The sequence below is a fragment of the Ruditapes philippinarum genome, unplaced genomic scaffold, assembly GCF_026571515.1.
Source record: "Ruditapes philippinarum isolate M1 unplaced genomic scaffold, ASM2657151v2 ctg5784_1_1_1_1, whole genome shotgun sequence".
In the NCBI taxonomy this organism is placed as follows: domain Eukaryota; kingdom Metazoa; phylum Mollusca; class Bivalvia; order Venerida; family Veneridae; genus Ruditapes; species Ruditapes philippinarum.
In genome coordinates, this window is record NW_026861861.1 from 31,388 (window position 1) to 52,697 (window position 21,310).

Below are 21,310 nucleotides of genomic sequence, written 5' to 3' on the forward strand. Positions count from 1 at the left end.
CATCAATCCTAAACGCTGCACACTTCTCGGTTGTCATTTATTTTTCCAACATGATGATGTAGTCATCTGTTCCCAATGTATTTCATGCGTAATTAAATTAGAACGCAGTTATTGATGACGCAAAAAATGTCCGTATGTAGCACGTGAAAATTAACAATTTCCAATTGTACAGGTATTTTCAAGTTTGTTTGTAATCAAAATACGTTTAGTTGATGAAAAATTGCTTTTATTATGTTGAAGTTAAAAGTGTAGAATATATATCTGTCGATACGTCTGCTCGTGGCAGTTGTTTCGTCAATCAACAAACTTGACAACCTTCACCAACTTGACCAAGGCTCCTGCATTCAGAAAATTTCCAAAGTTTAATTTTAAACCTAAAACGTTGAGCAATTTCACAAGGTGCAGTGTAGTGAGAAGTTTTTCCTTACTGATAAGCTATCCAGTATTTGCAGAGTATTTTGGGCTTTCGATTCCTCAGGGATCGAAAAGATTCGGTCACAAAATTTATTTTGGGTTCTTTTTTTTACGGAAAATTTAGCATGTTTAAATAAAACTTTTTTGTATGAATTGTCTACTGTCAGCCACATAAATTGTCACGAATCCATGAATGCTGTGAGGGTGGATGTAGGCAAAATATTTTGATGTGCTAAAGCCAGATTTAGATATTTGTGTTTTGGTTCGGGGTCTCTTCAACGTCAAAATATTAGAAATGGAAATTAATGTGATGAAACATGGAATTAGGTGTACATCTGAAAATGCTGCAAATTAAAACTAAAAACTAATTTAACACTGCTGGTCCAGTCCTGGTGACGGGCTTGTTAAAAGTTTATGTCGGTCAAGTCTGACGTCTAATAGTTATTGCTCAAAAACGCATAGCATCATAAAAAATTCAAAAAAAGTTTATTGCCTTGCCTTTCAAGCCTAGCCTTATTCAAAAGCTAATCGTCTTTTCTTTCAATTTCATGCTCAATCAAAAACTCTCAAACAATGTACTTATCAATTTAAAATAAAATATAAACATCAATCTATTTTTGTCTATCAGCCATACTGGTTAAGCAAGGTGTTTTACAGATTGATTCTAAATTTTTGACAAAAAATTATTTTCCAACACACTGACGGTGCATGGGCAATTATTTTGTTAAAAAAATATTCTGTAGGAATGTTCTGATTAGCCATTCAGATTTCGCGCACTGTATGGCCGCCATTTGTTTATCGGCTGTAAAAGGAATTTAAATACATGAGAGGATTTAATCATGATTTTTCGGATGTGACAGTTTAATTATTTTGACAAAAGGTATTTATTTTTTAGTTTTGTTCATAAATAGGTCAAAACTAATGTAAATGCACGCTGTCTTAATTGTTTTTCATTCCGCCCGATTTTCTGGCAGAACATGCTATGGGTTTTTGAGCAATTTGGATTTGACGTTGTTTTTGCCCAGAAGCAAAAATATCTCAAAGCGCCGTCATATTTATAGGACTAGGTATTATTGGTGATTGTCCCCCACTCAACTTAAAAATGTGGAGGGTTTGGAAAAAATGCGGGGGACATGATGATGCATTGGTCTAACAATATGATATAGAAAAAAAATCATTTATTTTACATTAAGGAATTTTTGACAGCTATCGTCCATTCAACATCAGAAATAGAAAAAATAAAATATTGACAAGTACTAGTTAAAAGCACAGATAAAATTGTCAATACACATGCAGGATGACCTGGTTGGCTGCTTCATGCAATTTAGTACGTATTAAAATTAGTCATTACTGTGAAAACAAAGATGGAAAAAGCGTTCAAGATATGATGAATGAAGATGAATGGAATTAAGTTGAAAAGATCGTCAGATGCTCAACTTGGCTTGCATTGACTTCATTAAAATACATTATGTGTAAAAAATATGCGCAAGTGGCGCATTATGGCACGGCCTAGAATAAATACAACACTGAGTAGGTCCTGTAAAGTGAAACTTTTTACTGGACCAAACATGATTTTACTGAACCAAAAAAAAAACAACTTCATGTTAGCATTTTGAATCACTTGATTAGTGTCAGGACTCATAATTTTTACATATATCTGGGACTTAAAATATACATTTGTATACTTAAAGTGCCAGCTAAACATAAAGAATATCAATTTATTTTATAATTATCAAAAAAGAACGCTATGAGGTTTAAGTTTTTTTCACCTATTATAATTATTTAAAATGTATACATAAATAATATAATACATAATTTTTATATTCAATGAATTCTGCAACTAACTATAATTCCAATCAGACTACATAACTAGCAAAATGTGAGGGCAAATTTCAGCAAAAATATAGAAACAGTATCATATATATTATTATTTATTATATATTGGTAATTTAGAGATGTGACATATTATTTGTTAAATAATTTTGGCACCTTCCAGCTTGACTGCCAGTGCATTGACACAATTTTACTGCCATGGACAATTCTTAACAATTAGTATATCTGGACACTGACAGCTGAGAGAAGCAAAATAATAAGTTGACAATGATCATGTTTTTAAACATTTTTTAACAATAAACTTTAAATCACTAATTAATTACATATCTAGGTACGTGAAAAATGATTGCAATGTCAGATGCAGGAATCACTTCAGCAAAAATAGTTGCCTTGTATATCTCCATTTTTACCTTAGGTTTGCTTAGAAAATCAAGAAATAAAGTGATCCTCAATTGGTTAAACACATGTTATAATTTCCCAAGTGTCAAAATTGTCTACGCTCAGCCTATTTCAAATGAAACCCGGCGATACAAAAGAGAGGGTGTTAGAAGTTAACGTGTGACATCTTAAGATGTTGATCAATGCCGATTAAATATCAATAAACAAAAACTTAACAACCAAGTTCTTGTTTATATCAACTGTGGAAATTATATCACAAACAAAATAAATTATCATGCTAACTTCTTTACAAAATTCAATTACAATTCAATACATCGGCAGCATTTAGCAATGCACAAGGGTGATGTAAACACCACAGAATAAATGCTCGTCAAATATGCCACTTTCACTAAGAACGCATTATGGCATAACAGTTTGACAAGCGTATGACCTGCCTTACACAAGCTTATATTGTATAATGACACAGACTTGGATATTATTTTCATGCATACAGGTGAATGATCCGCTTTTGCAAAATGCTTTATATTAGGATTTCAAAATACCATAGAACTTTGAATTTTTACTGGACCATCAGGCCTATAAAACAAATTTTTATCGGACCTTCTGATTTTTAACGGTCATGGTCAACGGTCTTTCGGTTCTATCACATATCAATGAAATATTTACTCTTTGCTACAAAAATTTGTTGGGTAATATTGGTAATATTTCCATATGGGTATCTCTGATGAAAAACTATTTTGTTAACTTTGTCATTTATTTATGGAAATTATTCATACTTGGATAAAATGATTGTGACCTTTTGAAATTAAAAAAGGTAAACACTCGAGTTTTTATGTACCCACTGTCTCATACAGTTGAAGTGGTTGAGCCTAAGAATTAATAAAATTTGCAGGATGTGTAGTTGTGCACCTCTGGTTTCACTTGTTGATTAATTTAGTTTTGTCAGTGCTATTGCCCTTGACTTAGTAGCAATAATTATTGGCCTTTTTTCAATTTGTGTCATCTGTAGCTCAAAAAGTATTTGCCCTAGAGTAATGAAACTTCACAGGAATGTTGGTCAGCATGTGTAGTTGTGCACCTGGGTGTTTTTGTGTCGCCTCTACGGAGTAGTGGCGACATATAGGGATCACTTCTCCGTCGTCTGTCTGTCTGTCTGTCTGTCCGTGCGTCCGTCACAAAACTTGTCCAGACTACTCCTCATAAACTACTGGTGCAATTTCATCCAAACTTTACAGGAATGATCAGTACCAAGTCTAATTGTGCATATTGTCAGCATTTTCCGGTTCAATGATTTTTGTCAGAGTAATGGCCCTTTATTAATTTTTAATTTTAAAGTTTGTCCGGACTACTTCTCTTATACCACTAATGCAATTTCAATGAAACTGTACAGGATTGATCTGTAGCTCAAGTCCTTGCGCATATTGCACGGGTTTTCCGGTTGAATGATTTTTGGCCGAGTTATGGCCCTTTGATAAAAAGGTGTTTTTTTCTGTGTGTTGCCAGATACGCAAAAGCTTGTCCGGACTACTCCTCATAAACTACTGGTGCAATTTTATCCAAACTTTACAGGAATGATCAGTACCAAGTCTAGTTGTGCACTGTCCGTCTGTCTGTCCGTCTGTCACAAAATTTGTCCAAACATGAAATTGGCCATCATGAGGCGACACATGTGATTACTGATCGCTCTTGTTATGTAGATATATTCAATATTTGTATATTGCCCTTGATTTAGTAGTTTTCAACTTCTGTTAGCCCAAAAAGTGACCTCAAACCACTTGTCCCACACAGGCTTCGCAAAAGTTGCCGGACCGTCGGACATGTCCGATCAAGACCGAGTTTTCTCCCTTGAATAAAAAAATGTAAAACGGGTTTTGATTCGCCGTTTCATTATAAGTGTCCGATACATACGACTGTCTATTTTCAGAGTTATTGCCCTTGACTTAGTAAAATTTTGCAATTTTCAACTTGTGTCGCATGTAACTCAAAAAGTATTTGACCTAGAGTCATGAAACTTTACAGGAATGTTGATCAGCATGTGTTGTTGTGCACCTGGGTATTTTCGTCTGGATATTTATAGTATTTTAAGAGTTATTGTCCTTGACTTAGTAAAATTTGGCAATTTTCAACTTGTGTCGCACGTAACTCAAAAAGTATTTGACATAGAGTCATGAAACTTTACAGGAATGTTGATCAGCATGTGTAGTTGTGCACCTGGGTATTTTCGTCTGGATATTTTTAGTATTTTCAGAGTTATTGCCCTTGATTTAGTAAAATTTTGCAATTTTCAACATGTGTCGCACATAACTCAAAAAGTATTTGACCTAGAGTCATGTAACTTTACAGGAATATTGATCAGCATGTGCAGTTGTGCACCAGGTATTTACGTCTGGATTTATTTAGTATTTTTAGAGTTATTGCCCTTCACTTAGAAATTTTTTGCAATTTTCAACTTGTGTCTCAAGTTACTGAAAAAGGATTTGACATAGTCATTAAACCTTATGGGCAGGTTGCTCAGCATATTTAGATTTGCACCTGGGGTTTCGCTTGTGGATTTATCCAGTATTTATAGAGTTATTTCCCTTGACTTAGTCAAAAAGATTGACAGAACAGTGGCGCGGTGGGGGCACCCGTGTCCTATGGACACATTTCTAGTTCTTAATATACAGATCTAAAATATCCATGTGTCGCATGTTAAACTTGTTGGGACGCCATGAGTAGCTCGCCTTACCTACTCGAGAACGATTTGTAAACAACCTTGCTTAACAGTAAGTCTTACATGCATAAAATTAAACAATTTTGGTTGCAAAAAAATGATATTCATTTCAGACAAATTTAGGCTGCCATAAAGGGGGAAATTTCAGCTTTGAGGGGGAAAAAAACATACTATTTTGATGGGGGAATGAGGCCGAATATTTTGGTCTGTATACTGTATAGTATAGTAATACTCAGGTACACACTTATGCCTAAATTAATGCATGGAAGTGCACCAGATGTCTTCCTCCACCAGTAAAGCTGGGAATTACATCTTGTCAAATTTAACTGACATCTTTGGTATACATTCTTTTAATATAGTTTTCTTGGATATCATTGTAAATTTTAGCTTGACTATTTGATAAGAATAAGTAGAGCTATTGTAGTCACCAGAGCGTCGGCTTAACCACTTATGTTAAAGTTTTTGTAATACCTCAAATATTTTCAAAGTCCATTGACATATGGCTTTGAAACTTTGCACACCTGTTCACCAACGTGACCCTAACCTGTGGACAGGTGTGGGTAACTGTATCAAGCATTTTGACAAGATTATGCCCCTTTTTCGACTTACAATTTACATTTAAGTTTGCATACCACCTCAGATATTTTCATATTCTATTGACATCTGGCTTTGAAACAAGTTGAAATTTTATACTCTTCTTTGGGAGCATAATAGGACTCTCTCTTCAAGGCCTATAACTTTAACATTGTTTGAAAGAAATATTTTGCCCTTTTGTTCATTCAGAAAATTTTACATTATCAAGGCTCTTTTACTATCAAGCACTGAGAATAGTCGAGCGTTGCTGTTCTACCGACAGCTCTTGTTGAAATTAAAATACAGTCCTAAGATTAAGTTTGAATAAGTGGCCATTACAAGTCGATGAAGCCAATTGCTTTTGAGTACAATGTGTTTGTCAAAAGTCGAAGCCATGATGACCATACCACAAAAACCTTGTAGAAAAATAACAAAAGAATGCTTTGGCCAAATGTTGAAGCATTGATAGTCTAGATTGATCATGATAGTTAAAATGATCACTGTTGACTTGTGTTGGTAAAGATCAAGTAAATTCCACCCATGTCTTTATTAGTAAACACTTGGGAGAAGATTTGATTTGTAATCTGCTGGTTCAGAAATTAGAAGTAAATCACTTCTGGACAAATTGGTAATTACCTGTTATTTATGTGGGGGAGCATATAGTCGTCGGGTTGTCCCTACGTCCTATATTTGTGTCTGGCCCATAACTTTGTTATTTGAAGTCGTATTTTAAAACTATTTCACAGATATGATCATCATATTGAGACGACATGTCGCACACAACAGTTGGGTCGATACCTTGAAGGTCAAGGTCACAGCATGACCTTGCAGCAAAATCGAGTCCAGTCCATAACTTTTGTTATTTGAAGTCGGATTTTAAAACAATATGTCGCACCCAACATTTGGGTCGCTACCTTGAAGGTCAAGGTCATAGCATGACCTTGCAGCAAAATCGTGTCCGGCCCAGAAATTGGTTATTTGAAGTCGGATTTTAAAACTATTTCACAGAAATGATCACCATATTGAGATGACGTGTAGCGTGCATCATTTGGGTTGCTACCTTGAAGGTCAAGGTCACAGCATGACCTTGCAGCAAAATCATGTCCAGCTCATAACTTCGTTTTTAGCTCGACTATTCGCAGAATAATCAAGCTAATGCAGTCACCCCTTTCAGGGTTCGAATTTAGCAATATTTACTACTAGCTAAAATTAGCTTGTGCATTTTATGCTTACTAGCTAAAATTAAAAGTGACTAGCTGAAATTGAGAACGCAAATTTATTAAAATATGATGTAAAAATCATTTCAAGTTCTTGGTCCATATGGAGTTGTAGTTGGCCTCTTCTTTCTCTGACCATTGCATTGGATAAGGTGGTTGTTATAAATGACAACAGTCATAAGCTTTTGAAAAAAACTGACTTCATTATGAGAGAATAATGCCATGGATCATGTAATGTTGAAATAGAATGTCTATGCTGGTGATAGCCTTCTTAAATAAATATGGTCTTACCCCTCTAGCCTAGGCAGTTTCTACAACCTAACAAAAAAATGGCGATACCCCTCCCTAGCCTAGGCAGTTTTTATTACACCCCCACCCACTCCCAAGACTATATAAAAGATTGGACATTACAAGGCGAACATAATGGACAGAAAGGGGCAAGACCATTATTTTCTTTCCATTCTGGTTAATAAATAGACAGAAAATCTAATTAAATATAAATTCCTTAGTCTAGATACTCTGTCTGCAGGTGCAAACATTTTACATGTTTTGCAGGCCATTTGAGTCACGGTTGATGAATCACCCATAACAATATCCAGGTGAACATTAAGTTCTTACAGTTTTCAAGCTTGCAGTTACTGCCTTCTCAGACGTTTCCTCGATATTTATATGCAATAGAATCTCCATCAGATTTGTCCGCCGGCCGTTTCGTCATTAGAAAATTCGTTATAGACTTTGAGACATTTTGACCTTGTTTATTTCACGTGATAAAGTCAAGCATAACGGACCGCCTATAAGACTGAAATACTGTTTGGAAAAGGCGTAAAATGAAACAAACAAACAAACAAGCATAACGGGAATCGGATTTTCCAGTACATGTCTATTTATAAAGACCAATCAGAGACGGTTACAAAATTATCTACCAATCGTAGTAGCGGGTACCGATTGACGTCATTTTTTTCACGCACATGCCCAAAGAATGGGCAACCCCCTAAAAATCAGATTTCCGCAATTGTATTTATAGCGAAAATGCGCAAGACTGTCTTTATTTTGCGGCGTTATAAGTTTTGTTTCAAATTTTACACAAACATTTTATTGAAAAGAAGACTTTTATATATTTGGGTCCGTTTTTTATTCACTCGCTAATAAATGCGAGTGTCTTTTATTGTTACTCGCTATTCAGAATTTCTACAAGCTATTAGCGTGTTTGCGTGCCTAAATTCGAACCCTGCCTTTGTCGGGGTCCCTGTGGTTAAGTTTTTGTATGTAAGCTGGTATCTCCATAACTACTGAAGCGAATGGATTGAAACTTCACACCTCTGTTCCCTGTGATTATTTAAGATGATTGGCACAAGTCCCATAACTCTGATTTGCTTTTTTACATAATTATGCCCCTTTTTCGACTTAGAAATTCTTGGTTAAGTTTTTGCATGTAAGCTGGTATCTCCATAACTACTGAAGGGAATGGATTGAAACTTCACATACTTGTTCCCTGTAATTATTTAAGATGATTGGCACAAGTCCCATAACTCTGATTTGCTTTTTTACATAATTATGCCCTTTTTTCGACTTAGAAATTCTTGGTTAAGTTTTTGCCTGTAAGCTGGTATCTCCATAACTACTGAAGGGAATGGATTGAAAGTTCACACACTTGTTTTCTGTGATTATCTAGGATGATTGGCACAAGTCCCATAACTCTGATTTGCTTTTTTACATAATTATGCCCCTTTTTCGACTTAGAAATTCTTGGTTAAGTTTTTGCGTGTAAGCTGGTATCTCCATAACTACTGAAGGGAATGGATTGAAAGTTCACACACTTGTTTTCTGTAATTATCTATGATGATTGGCACAAGTCCCATAACTCTGATTTGCTTTTTTGCATAATTATGCCCCTTTTTCGACTTAGAAATTCTTGGTTAAGTTTTTGCGTGTAAGCTGGTATCTCCATAACTACTGAAGGGAATGGATTGAAAGTTCACACACTTGTTTTCTGTGATTATCTAGGATGATTGGCACAAGTCCCATTTTTAGCTCAACTATTCGCAGAATAATCGAGCTAATGCAGTCACCCATTTGTCGGCGTCAGCGGCGGCGTCGGCGGCGGCGTCCCTGTGGTTAAGTTTTTGTATGTAAGCTGGTATCTCCATAACTACTGAAGGGAATGGATTGAAACTTCACACACTAGTTCTCTGTGATTATCTAAGCTGATTGGCACAAGTCCAATAACTCTGATTTGCTTTTTTACATAATTATGCCCCTTTTTTGACTTAGAAATTCTTGGTTAAGTTTTGTATGTAAGCTGGTATCTCCATAACTACTGAAGGGAATGGATTGAAACTTCACAAACTTGTTCTCTGTGATTATCTAAGATGATTGGCACAAGTCCCATAACTCTGATTTGCTTTTTTACATAATTATGCCCCTTTTTTGACTTAGAAATTCTTGGTTAAGTTTTTGCGTGTAAGCTGGTATCTCCATAACTACTGAAGGGAATGGATTGAAACTTCACACACTTGTTCTCTTTGATTATCTAAGATGATTGGCACAAGTCCCATAACTATGATTTGCTTTTTTACATAATTATGCCCCTTTTTCGACTTAGAAATTCTTGGTTAAGTTTTTGCGTGTAAGCTGGTATCTCCATAACTACTGAAGGGAATGGATTGAAACTTCACACACTTGTTCTCTGTGATTATCTAAGATGATTTGCACAAGTCCCATAACTCTGATTTGCTTTTTTACATAATAATGCCCCTTTTTCGACTTAGAAATTCTTGGTTAAGTTTTTGCGTGTAAGCTGGTATCTCCATAACTACTGAAGGGAATGGATTGAAACTTCACACACTTGTTCTCTGTGATTATCTAAGATGATTTGCACAAGTCCCATAACTCTGATTTGCTTTTTATGCCCCCGCCATGTAATGGCCGGGGCATATAGTGTTACCCTGTTCCGTCATTCCGTCATTCTGTCATTCCGTCATCATCAGTTTCCGTTCATTATCTTAGTAACGGTTGCACATATTCAACTCAAATTTGGCATATGGATATGTCATGAGAAAATACAGATCAAGTTGGAATTTGGTCATGGTTCGATGATTTTTGGCAGAGTTATGCCCCTTTTACTTTGAAAATAATATGAAATTTTCAGTTTCCGTTCATTATCTCCCCAACGGTACAACACATTCAAATCAAATTTGACATATGGATATGTCATGAGAAAATACAGGTAAAGTTCGAATTTGGTCATGGTTTGATGATTTTTGGCAGAGTTATGCCCCTTTTACTTTGAAAATAATATGAAATTTTCAGTTTCCGTTCATTACCTCCCCAACGGTACAACACATTCAAATCAAATTTGACATATGGATATGTCATGAGAAAATACAGGTCAAGTTCGAATTTGGTCATGGTTCGATGATTTTTGGCAGAGTTATGCCCCTTTTACTTTGAAAATAATATGAAATTTTCAGTTTCCGTTCATTATCTCCCCAACTGTACAACACATTCAACTCAAATTTGACATATGGATATGTCATGAGAAAATACAGGTCAAGTTTGAATTTGGTCATGGTTCGATGATTTTTGGCAGAGTTATGCTCCTTTTACTTTGAAAATAATATGAAATTTTCAGTTTCTGTTTATTATCTCCCCAACAGTACAAACACATTCAACTCAAATTTCACATATGGATATTTTTTGGAATGCCCAGGCCAAGTTCGAATTTGGTCATGGTTCAATGATTTTGGCAGAGTAATGCCCCTTTCACTTTGAAAATAATATGAAATTTACAGTTTCTGTTCATTATCTACCCAACAGTGTTACATATTCAACTCAAATTTGGCATATGGATATGTCATGAGAAAATACAGGTCAAGTTCGAATTTGGTCATGGTTCGATGATTTTTGGCAGAGTTATGCCCCTTTTACTTTGAAAATAATATAGATACATCTTAGGAATAAGCAGTTTAAGTTTGAATTTGGTCATGGTTCAATGATTTTGGACAAACTTATCTTTCTTGAATATTGGAAAAAATTTGAACTTTCAGTTTCAGCACTCGTACTTTTGTGGAAATGTATGTAGCCATTATTTTGGCTACAAATATGAAATATGCTATTTTCAAAAGGTTAAGACTGAATAATTATAGTGCCTTGAACATTGTATGAAAATGGTTTGTGTAAACGTTGAAAAGTTTTAAGGGCTTTGAACTTAAAATGAAAACAATAATTTGTGCAAACAAATTTGGAACTAAATATTATAACATCTGAAATTTTGGCTGCATGCGGGGGCATCCGTGGCATGATGACACATTTCTAGTTTACATAATTATGCCCCTTTTTCGACTTAGAAATTCTTGGTTAAGTTTTTACGTGTAAGCTTGCATCTCCATAACTACTGAAGGGAATGTATTGAAACTTGAAGGGTTTGTACCTTTTTGGACAATTTTATGTATTCATAAAGGTAAGCATTATTATACTCAATGAAACACCCTTGTGACAAATTTCCGAATAGTCGAGCGTTACTGTCCTCCGACAGTTCTTGTTCTAATTTGCTTTTTTACATAATTATGCCCCTTTTTCGACTTAGAAATTCTTGGTTAAGTTTTTGCGTGTAAGCTGGTATCTCCATAACTACTGAAGGGAATGGATTGAAAGTTCACACACTTGTTTTCTGTAATTATCTATGATGATTGGCACAAGTCCCATAACTCCTGATTTGCTTTTTTGCATAATTATGCCCCTTTTTCGACTTAGAAATTCTTGGTTAAGTTTTTGCGTGTAAGCTGGTATCTCCATAAATTACTGAAGGGAATGGATTGAAAGTTCACACACTTGTTTTCTGTGATTATCTAGGATGATTGGCACAAGTCCCCATTTTTAGCTCAACTATTCGCCAGAATAATCGAGCTAATGCAGTCACCCATTTGTCGGCGTCAGCGGCGGCGTCGGCGGCGGCGTCCCTGTGGTTAAGTTTTTGTATGTAAGCTGGTATCTCCATAACTACTGAAGGGAATGGATTGAAACTTCACACACTAGTTCTCTGTGATTATCTAAGCTGATTGGCACAAGTCCAATAACTCTGATTTGCTTTTTTACATAATTATGCCCCTTTTTTGAACTTAGAAATTCTTGGTTAAGTTTTGTATGTAAGCTGGTATCTCCATAACTACTGAAGGGAATGGATTGAAACTTCACAAACTTGTTCTCTGTGATTATCTAAGATGATTGGCACAAGTCCATAACTCTGATTTGCTTTTTTACATAATTATGCCCCTTTTTTGACTTAGAAATTCTTGTTAAGTTTTTGTATGTTAAGCTGGTATCTCCATAACTACTGAAGGGAATATATTGAAACTTCACACACTTGTTCTCTGTGATTATCTAAGATGATTGGCACAAGTCCCATAACTCTGATTTGCTTTTTTACAGAATTATGCCCCTTTTTCGACTTAGAAATTCTTGGTTAAGTTTTTGCGTGTAAGCTGGTATCTCCATAACTACTGAAGGGAATGGATTGAAACTTCACACACTTGTTCTCTTTTATTATCTAAGATGATTGGCACAAGTCCCATAACTATGATTTGCTTTTTTACATAATTATGCCCCTTTTTCGACTTAGAAATTCTTGGTTAAGTTTTTGCGTGTAAGCTGGTATCTCCATAACTACTGAAGGGAATGGATTGAAACTTCACACACTTGTTCTCTGTGATTATCTAAGATGATTGGCACAAGTCCCATAACTCTGATTTGCTTTTTTACATAATAATGCCCCTTTTTCGACTTAAAAATTCTTGGTTAAGTTTTTGCGTGTAAGCTGGTATCTCCATAACTACTGAAGGGAATGGATTGAAACTTCACACACTTGTTCTCTGTGATTATCTAAGATGATTTGCACAAGTCCCATAACTCTGATTTGCTTTTTTACATAATTATGCCCCTTTTTCGACTTAGAAATTCTTGGTTAAGTTTTTACGTGTAAGCTTGCATCTCCATAACTACTGAAGGGAATGTATTGAAACTTGAAGGGTTTGTACCTTTTTGGACAATTTTATGTATTCATAAAAGGTAAGCATTATTATATACTCAATGAAACACCCTTGTGACAAATTTCCGAATAGTCGAGCGTTACTGTCCTCCGACAGTTCTTGTTTCTAATTTGCTTTTTTACATAATTATGCCCCTTTTTCGACTTAGAAAATTCTTGGTTAAGTTTTTGCGTGTAAAGCTGGTATCTCCATAACTACTGAAGGGAAATGGATTGAAAGTTCACACACTTGTTTTCTGTGATTATCTAGGATGATTGGCACAAGTCCCATAACTCTGATTTGCTTTTTTACATAATTATGCCCCTTTTTCGACTTAGAAATTCTTGGTTAAGTTTTTGCGTGTAAGCTGGTATCTCCATAACTACTGAAGGGAATGGATTGAAACTTCACACACTTGTTTACTGTGATTATCTAAGATGATTGGCACAAGTCCCATAACTCTGATTTGCTTTTTTGAATAATTATGCCCCCTTTTTTGACTTGGAAATTCTAGGTAACGATGTGTCGCGCGCAACATTTGGGTCGCTACTTTAAAGGTCAAGGTAACAGCATGACCTTGCAGCAAAATCGTGTCTGGCCCATAACTTCGTTATTTGAAGTCGGATTTTAAAACTCTCTCACAGAAATGATCACCATATTGAGACCATGTGTCACACGCAACATTTGGGTCGCTACCTTGAAGGTCAAGGTCACAGCATGACCTTGTAGCAAAATCGCATCCAGCCCATAACTATTTTATTCGAAGTAGGATTTGAAAACTACTGTATGTGTATTTAAATTTGCGGAAGCAAATTTTCGCGGAAAGGTCCTTTTTGGGGGTCTATACAAATATTCGCGCTATTTTGAATTCGCGGAGCTGACTGCCGAAAATCATAAATTCGCGTAGACCACTCGGGTTAAAAAAAGAAAATTACTGTAATCATCATGGGAGTTCACAGTTATTTTCAATACCAGGTGTCAAACAATACTCTATTGTACATGTAAAGAAAAAAGACATTGTCTAACGGACAGATTATAGCAAACAAAAGAATACGTTACGTGCATAATTTTTCACAGTTTGCGTCATAAACGTCTTGACATCTGATCAGATCATGTTTTAGTTTTTCTGAACAAACAATAAAAAACACAAACATAAACGATTTAAAATAATGAATAACTTGGAAAACAAAACACAATTTACTCAGTAAAGATTTAAATAAAAAATGTGAAAGCATATCGCACACTGATATACATTGTTCTACAGAAGCGCGAAAATATGATTATTAAGAAATTATTGGTGTAGAAATATTCGCGCTAAACATAAATTCGCGGATCGAATGTCAACGCGAAGATCGCGAAAATTTGAAGCCCGCGAATATTTCTACACATACAGTATTTGACAGAAATGATCACCATATTGAGACAATGTGTCGCGCACAACATTTTGGTTGTTTTTACAATTTGAACTTTGTCTGTGACATAACTCTGACACTACAAGAGTATACCTTTCTGTGTCCAAAACCTATTCGGGGAGCATCACCCGGTTCAACCGGCTTTTGTTTTTCTAGGAAAAACAGTGAAATGGGCCATCCTGAAGATTTGAAATAAAAAAATGTTAAAATTGGCATTAAAACCAAACAAACTTATCTGTCTCTTCAGTATGTGGACACAAGTGGTTCAAATAAATAATGGAGTTTAGATCAGTGATGTTGAAACAAATTTCTCAGTGTTATCAGATCATAAGACTTTTTCTTGTCTTTCTTTTTCAGAAAAACAGTCCAGTTATGCTTCTGGAGAAGAAAACATATGCTTGACAGGACTTGTTGAAGACAGCAGTATAGATTCTAATGTTGATATAAATGATATTGTTGATGACAAAATGGCAAACGAAGTTGTAGCTGCTGATGCACATGAGGATATTCACTATGAGTACATATGGCTGTCTGATGATGAAGTTGTTTCTGAAACTGTAAACAGTACAATAGTTGAAAGTGTTATTGACAATAGAACAATACAAGAGAATGAAAGCCTTGGAAAGGGTGATGATGAATGTGAGAAAGGTGATAAAAAAGAATTTGAAAAAGAAAGTAATGACATTGATATAATGAGTCATTTGCAAGAGGAACCTCTAAGTAAGAAAGAAAGTGACAAAACTGATAAAACTAATGTTCAGGATACAAAACTGAGAACATGTAATATTCAAGCTATAAGTTCAAGTGTGATTGGAATGGTTACAGAAGGGTCAGATTTAAAAGAGTGTATTAGTGGTAACATAAAAGCAAGTGATTGTGGTAGGACTGGAAATGAAAAATTTAGAGATGCTGTGAGAAACAATTTTACTAAAAGCAACAATGGTAACTTTGTTTCACTTCTAAATGTGAGTGATCTACCATTTGAAAAACTTGAATCTCATAAAACTTTTAAAGATGAAAGTGTCAGGCAAGATAAAAGAGTGTTACTTGAACATGATAATGATACAATAAAAAGTACAGATATTGAATATATCCCTGAAAACTGCAACCAAGCAGGTAACAATTGTGAAGAATCAAATACAAATATCAAAACTTTCATTGTTGCTGATGGTCAAGTCAATATTTGTAAGAATAATGAAGCTGAGTCACTTGATGAAGCTGGACTGTCCTGGAAACCAAAGCCAGATTCGCAGTTGTATACTGGCAGAAGGAAAAGCAGGATCAATTTTAGACTAAAGGAAAGTTGGCATGGAGATAAGGTCAGTAATTTAGGCACAAAGACTGGAAAGTATCTTCTGAATGGCAAGATAACTAAAACAATGAAGACTTACGAGAAGCAAGGATCAGATTTTAATTGTTTGACAAAGCATAGGCTTAAAGATACTGCTAAAGAATTGCCAGAATGTGTTAATGAAGAAGAACATTCAAGGAAACTAGATCCTGTCACTTTAAAGGAAGAAATTGTTGTCAGTGACAGAAGTTTTGGAAAATATCATCAAAAAAGGGAATTTTGGATAAGAAAAGATAAAGTATTGCATAATGTGAAGAATTCTGGAAAAGATACTAATACGGAAACAGAGAATGTAGTTGAAGAAGTAAAGGCATGTGATAATGTATCAAGCGGGAGCAAACCATATCAGATGGACAAACATTCTATTACAAAAGAGAAAACCAAAGATACTGAAATAGCCAAAATTGCTGAAATAGACATAAATGAAGAAAAAGATGATTGTTTGATGGATGAAAACATACAGACAATAATACCGTCAAAAATGATGTTCATGCCCACTCCTACAACTGTTCGATTGTTGGGAAAGCAAATAAAAGAACTAATGAGAACTAGAGGTCAAATAAAATATTCCAAAAGAGCAGAGAATAGAACAACTATTTTATCAGATGGTTCCCACAACCTTTATACTTTTGATGATGAAGCTGAAGATCACCATACAAACGCTAGTGATTGGAGTTGCAGGAGAATGCCATCATCGAAACCTAAAGATAGTGTGCTGCAGAAACAATTGCAAGAGTTTGAAACATTGGACAACAGACTTGGATCTAGTGAAAATGTTAGGGATAAGATATGTGATAAGATTGAGGAAAATTACGATAACGGAAGAGATAAACGGTTAATAGATTTGGTGGAAACAAAAGCAGGCAGTGGTTTTGTAGGTGAGGAAGCTTCTGTTGCACAGGAAAGGATTGACATAGAAAATACAGCTACACCTTTAAGCTCAGAAAATCTTGCCTACAAGTCTGAAAGTGTCTTGAGTAAAGAAGCTAAGGACCTAAAAAGAAAGTACTATAGAAGAAATCGCATGAAAGTGTTCAGGACAATAAATGGTGTGCAAAAGATTTCAGAAAGATGCCCTTGTAAATTTTGTGGTGAATTGTTTTCAAGCAGCTATGTAAGATTTCATGAACACAAGCATGCTACTTTAGGACAGCAGAAAGTATTATGTAGACCAAGTACAAGTAAAGAAATAGTTGCTGATAAAGGCTTTACAAGAAAGTCAAAAAAAGCAAAGATTATTACAAGTACTTTGTCACAACATACCTGCATTGGTGAAGAAACAACTAAAGGACATTTTGTTGAAACAGATACTAACAAAATGGAATCAACTTTTGAAATTAAAGAAAATTTGCAGGACAAACACAGTGAAATTCATGACAATGGAAAAGGAGGATCAGGAAATTTAGGGGAAATTGTGACCGCCAGTGTTTTAGGAGTTGATGAAGCTTCTAGCAGTCAAATAAAGGTTAACAGCATAGTGGATACAGCTGCACCTATCAGGTTAAAAAATCCTAAAAAGTCAGAAAGTGTCTCTGGTAAAGAAATTAAGGATATAAAAAGGAAGTACTACAGAAGAAATCCTATCAAATTGTACAGAACAATGAATGGTGTTCAAAAAATTTCAAATAGATGCCCTTGTAAATATTGTGGTGAATTGTTTTCAAGCAATTATGTTAGATGTCATGAACACAAGCATTGTGCAGAAGGACAGCAGAAAGTATTATGTAGAGGGAACAAAAATAAAGAAGATGCTGCAATCAATGACTTTAAAGGTACAGAAAAAATGAAGACATATAAGGGATTGACAAGAAAATCAAGAGATAAAAAGAGCAAAGCAAAAACTTTGTTACAAGATGCCACTGGTGGTGATGCAGATCAAACTAAAGACAAGAATAAAAATGTGATTGAATTTAGAAAAGTGTCACTAGAGGATAGAAATAATGTCATGCTGCAAGCAAATGGACATGGTGTTAAGACAGATAACAACAAAATAGAATCAACTGAAAACATTGGAGAAAAGGTGAAAGACAAAAAAAGAGGAAAAAGTGATTGTGGGAAGGGTATATCTAAAGCATTTGGGAAAATAATTGAAGGGGTGGAACTGAAAGATGATGAAGCTCCTAACATCAAGATTAAAATGAACAACATGTATGATGTAACTGCACCTTTAAGTCCAGAAAATCCTACTAGTTATTCAGAAAGTGTCTTAGGTAAAGATGTCAGGATTTTGAAAAGGAAATATATCAGAAGAAATCCGATTAAAGTGTGCAGAACAATAAATGGTGTACAAAAGATCTCAAAGAGATATCCTTGCAGATATTGTGGTGAATTGTTTTCATGGAGCTATGTAAGATTTCATGAACATAAGCATGGTACTGGAGGGCAGCAGAAAGTTTTATGTAGGAGAAAAAGATGTGAAAATATAGCAGAGACTGATGACATGGCTAGTAAAAAAATTCTTAAGAGATATAAAAGCTTAGGAAATAAATCAAGAGGCACAAAGAATACATTAAATACTTTGTCGCAAGGAGCAAATGATATAAAACGTGTTGAAGATGAAACTAAAGACAACTATACAAATATGACAGGATTGACAATGTCTTATGAGAGAGGAATGTCACTAGAAGATAAAGATGATGCCATGTTACTGACAAAGGGACACTGTGTTGAGGCAGATAGCAACAAAAAAGAATCAACCGTTAATATTGGTGAAAAGTTGCAAGATGGAAATGGGGAAAATAGTGAGAATGAGAAAAGTAGACCCAGAAAGTTACAGAAAGCAATTGCAGGCAGTGCTTTGGAAGATAATAATTCTTTTAAAATTCAAAAGGAGATAAATGGTGTACATAATGCAGCTAAATCAGCAAGTCCAGAAAATCTTACTAATAATTCAGAAAATGCCTTAGGTAAAGAAGTCAGGATTTCCAAAAGGAAATACTACAGAAGACATCCAATTAAAGTCTTCAAGACAAAAAATGGTGTACAAACGATTGCAAAAAGATATCCTTGTAAATTTTGTGGTGAATTGTTTTCAAGCAACTATGTTAGACATCATGAAAATAAGCATGGTACAGATGGACAGCAGAAAGTATTATGTAGACAAAACACAAGTGAAAACGTAACCTCGGCCATTGCATTTAGAGATCGACAAATATTGAAGACATATAAAGGCTTGATAAGAAAATCAAAAGAAGAAAAGAATAAAATAAGTATTTTGTCAGGAGGTGTTAAAGATGAAACAAAAGACAAGTATACAAATTTGACCAAATGGAAAATGATTTACAAAAGAGAAGAATCACAGGAAGATAAAGATAATGGCATGTTGCAGGCAAAAGGACTTAGTGTTGAAGGAGATAATATTGGAGAAAAGGTGCAAGACAAAAATGACGAAATTTATGCGAGTTGGAAGAGTATACCTGAAGATTTAGGGAAAACAACTGCAAGCAGAGAAATAGAAGATGTTCAAGCTTCTAACAACCAGGAAAAGATTAAAAACATACAGAACACAGCTATACCAAATCCTGTAAATGATTCAGAAAGTGCCATAGGTAGAAATGTCAAGAATTTAAAAAGGAAATATATAAGAAGAAATCCTATTAAAGTGTACAGAACAATAAATGGTGAACAAAAGATCTCAAAGAGGTATCCTTGTAGATATTGTGGTGAATTATTTTCATGGAGCTATGTAAGATTTCATGAACACAAGCATGGGACTGGAGGGCAGCAGAAAGTTTTATGTAGGAGAAAGAGATGTGAAAATATAGCAGAGACTGATGACATGGCTAGTAAACAAATACTAAAGACATATAAAAACCTGAGGGAAAAAAGAAGAGCCACAAAGAGGAAAGCTTGTACATTATCACAAAGTAGCACTGTTGTAGATGGAACAGCAGATCAATGTCATTGGACCAAACAGAAAATGAGTCCAAGTGATTTGGAGCCTATGACTCATAATGACATGGTGTGCCCTAAAGAACATGTTGCTGAAACAGGCAGCAAGAGGGAACCTGAAGAAGTTATTGAAGATACAATGCTGGAGATGAGTGACGAAGCTAGTGAGAATGGAAAATTCAAACATAAAGAACCAGTGAAAACACTGACAGGCAGTACTTTTGAAGAGGGTAAAGTTTCGATGAAGAATGATAGATTTAAGAACATAGGGTCATCTTTAGAAAACCAAACAAACTATAAATATAGAGCCTTGGGTAAAGAAATAAAGGATTCAAAAAGGAAGTACTACAGGAGAAAACCTGTTAAGGTGTACAATACAATAAATGGTATACAAATGATTTCAAAGAGATATCCTTGCCGATATTGTGGAGAGTTGTTTTCATTGAGCTACATTAGATTTCATGAACATAAGCACGGAACTGGGGGACAAAAGAAAGTATTTTGTAGACGAAAAAGACACCAGAAAATAGCAGAGGCAGATGACTTAGCAGGTAATTGAATTTTTGAAGAACATAATTAAATGTCACTTGATTTTGTATAATGTGAGTGTCCTTAATTGGTTGTTGGCATCCAGGCAATGTACAGTTTTGTCCAAACATCTTTCTTCTTCTATAAGTACTGTACATAACCTGCTCTAGGGCATTAACATACATATCTTCTACTTCATGAATTCTGCCCTTGAGAAAACCCTTAAAGATTAACTTCCGATTGTCTTGAAAAAAAAACCCTAGAATTTGCATTTTCAACTATTTCAAAATAGGTTTTATAAAGTTGTAAAAAGTCAAAAGAATTGCATTTCTAATTAGTATTTGTGGTAGTAGTTTTAACCATTTCTTACTCTGCAAATCACTCCTGTAAGTCCTTGGGCTTTAAAAAAAACTTCCAAAGAAACCCTTAAATTCTGCCTGAAAAACAAAATTGTATGAACCATATACATGCATGGATGGATTTCAGTCTTCCTTGGTACAAATGATCATAACCATCAGTCCTAGTGTCACATTTGAACCAGGTCTTTAGGTCAAAGGTCAAACATAGAGGTCAAAAAAATGCCTATCCAATAAAACATTTCTCCTAAATTTAGGGATTTATTTAAATGTCACATGGCACAAATATTTAATATATGAAGCAGATTGTTGTGTGCAAAATTCTTGTCCCTGTGGCCAAGGTCAGAGGCACAAATAAGATTTAAAAAAATATGAATTTGCATGTGGACTGGCGGCGGAATGTTATAGTCTTTGATTGCGGTCTGGTATCACTTAATGATCACCATAATATTAAGAGGATATTTTTTTGTTTCAGTGAAATATGGAATATATTTTCACGAAACATGATAAAATGCCGAGACGGGGAGTGAAAATATGTGGCATTTTATCATGTTGAGTGAAAATATATACCATATTTCACAAAAAAACGAAAAAATAACC

At 34.9% G+C, this 21,310-nt stretch overlaps 1 protein-coding gene across 1 annotated transcript; it reads left to right on the forward strand.

Moving 5' to 3' along the window:
- The first annotated feature begins 105 nt into the window (after positions 1-105).
- LOC132717148 (uncharacterized) lies at positions 106-20,385 on the forward strand. The gene is made up of 2 exons (XM_060700555.1): positions 106-172; positions 14,942-20,385. The coding sequence occupies exon 2, from the start codon at positions 15,052-15,054 to the stop codon at positions 20,383-20,385; it is 5,334 nt and encodes a 1,777-aa protein (XP_060556538.1). The 5' UTR covers positions 106-172; positions 14,942-15,051.
- Positions 20,386-21,310: the final 925 nt, after the last annotated feature.

What these genes read in the sequence shown, in the direction of transcription:
- LOC132717148 (XM_060700555.1), top strand. Translation starts at nt 15,052, where the DNA reads ATGGCAAACGAAGTTGTAGCTGCTGATGCACATGAGGATATTCACTAT.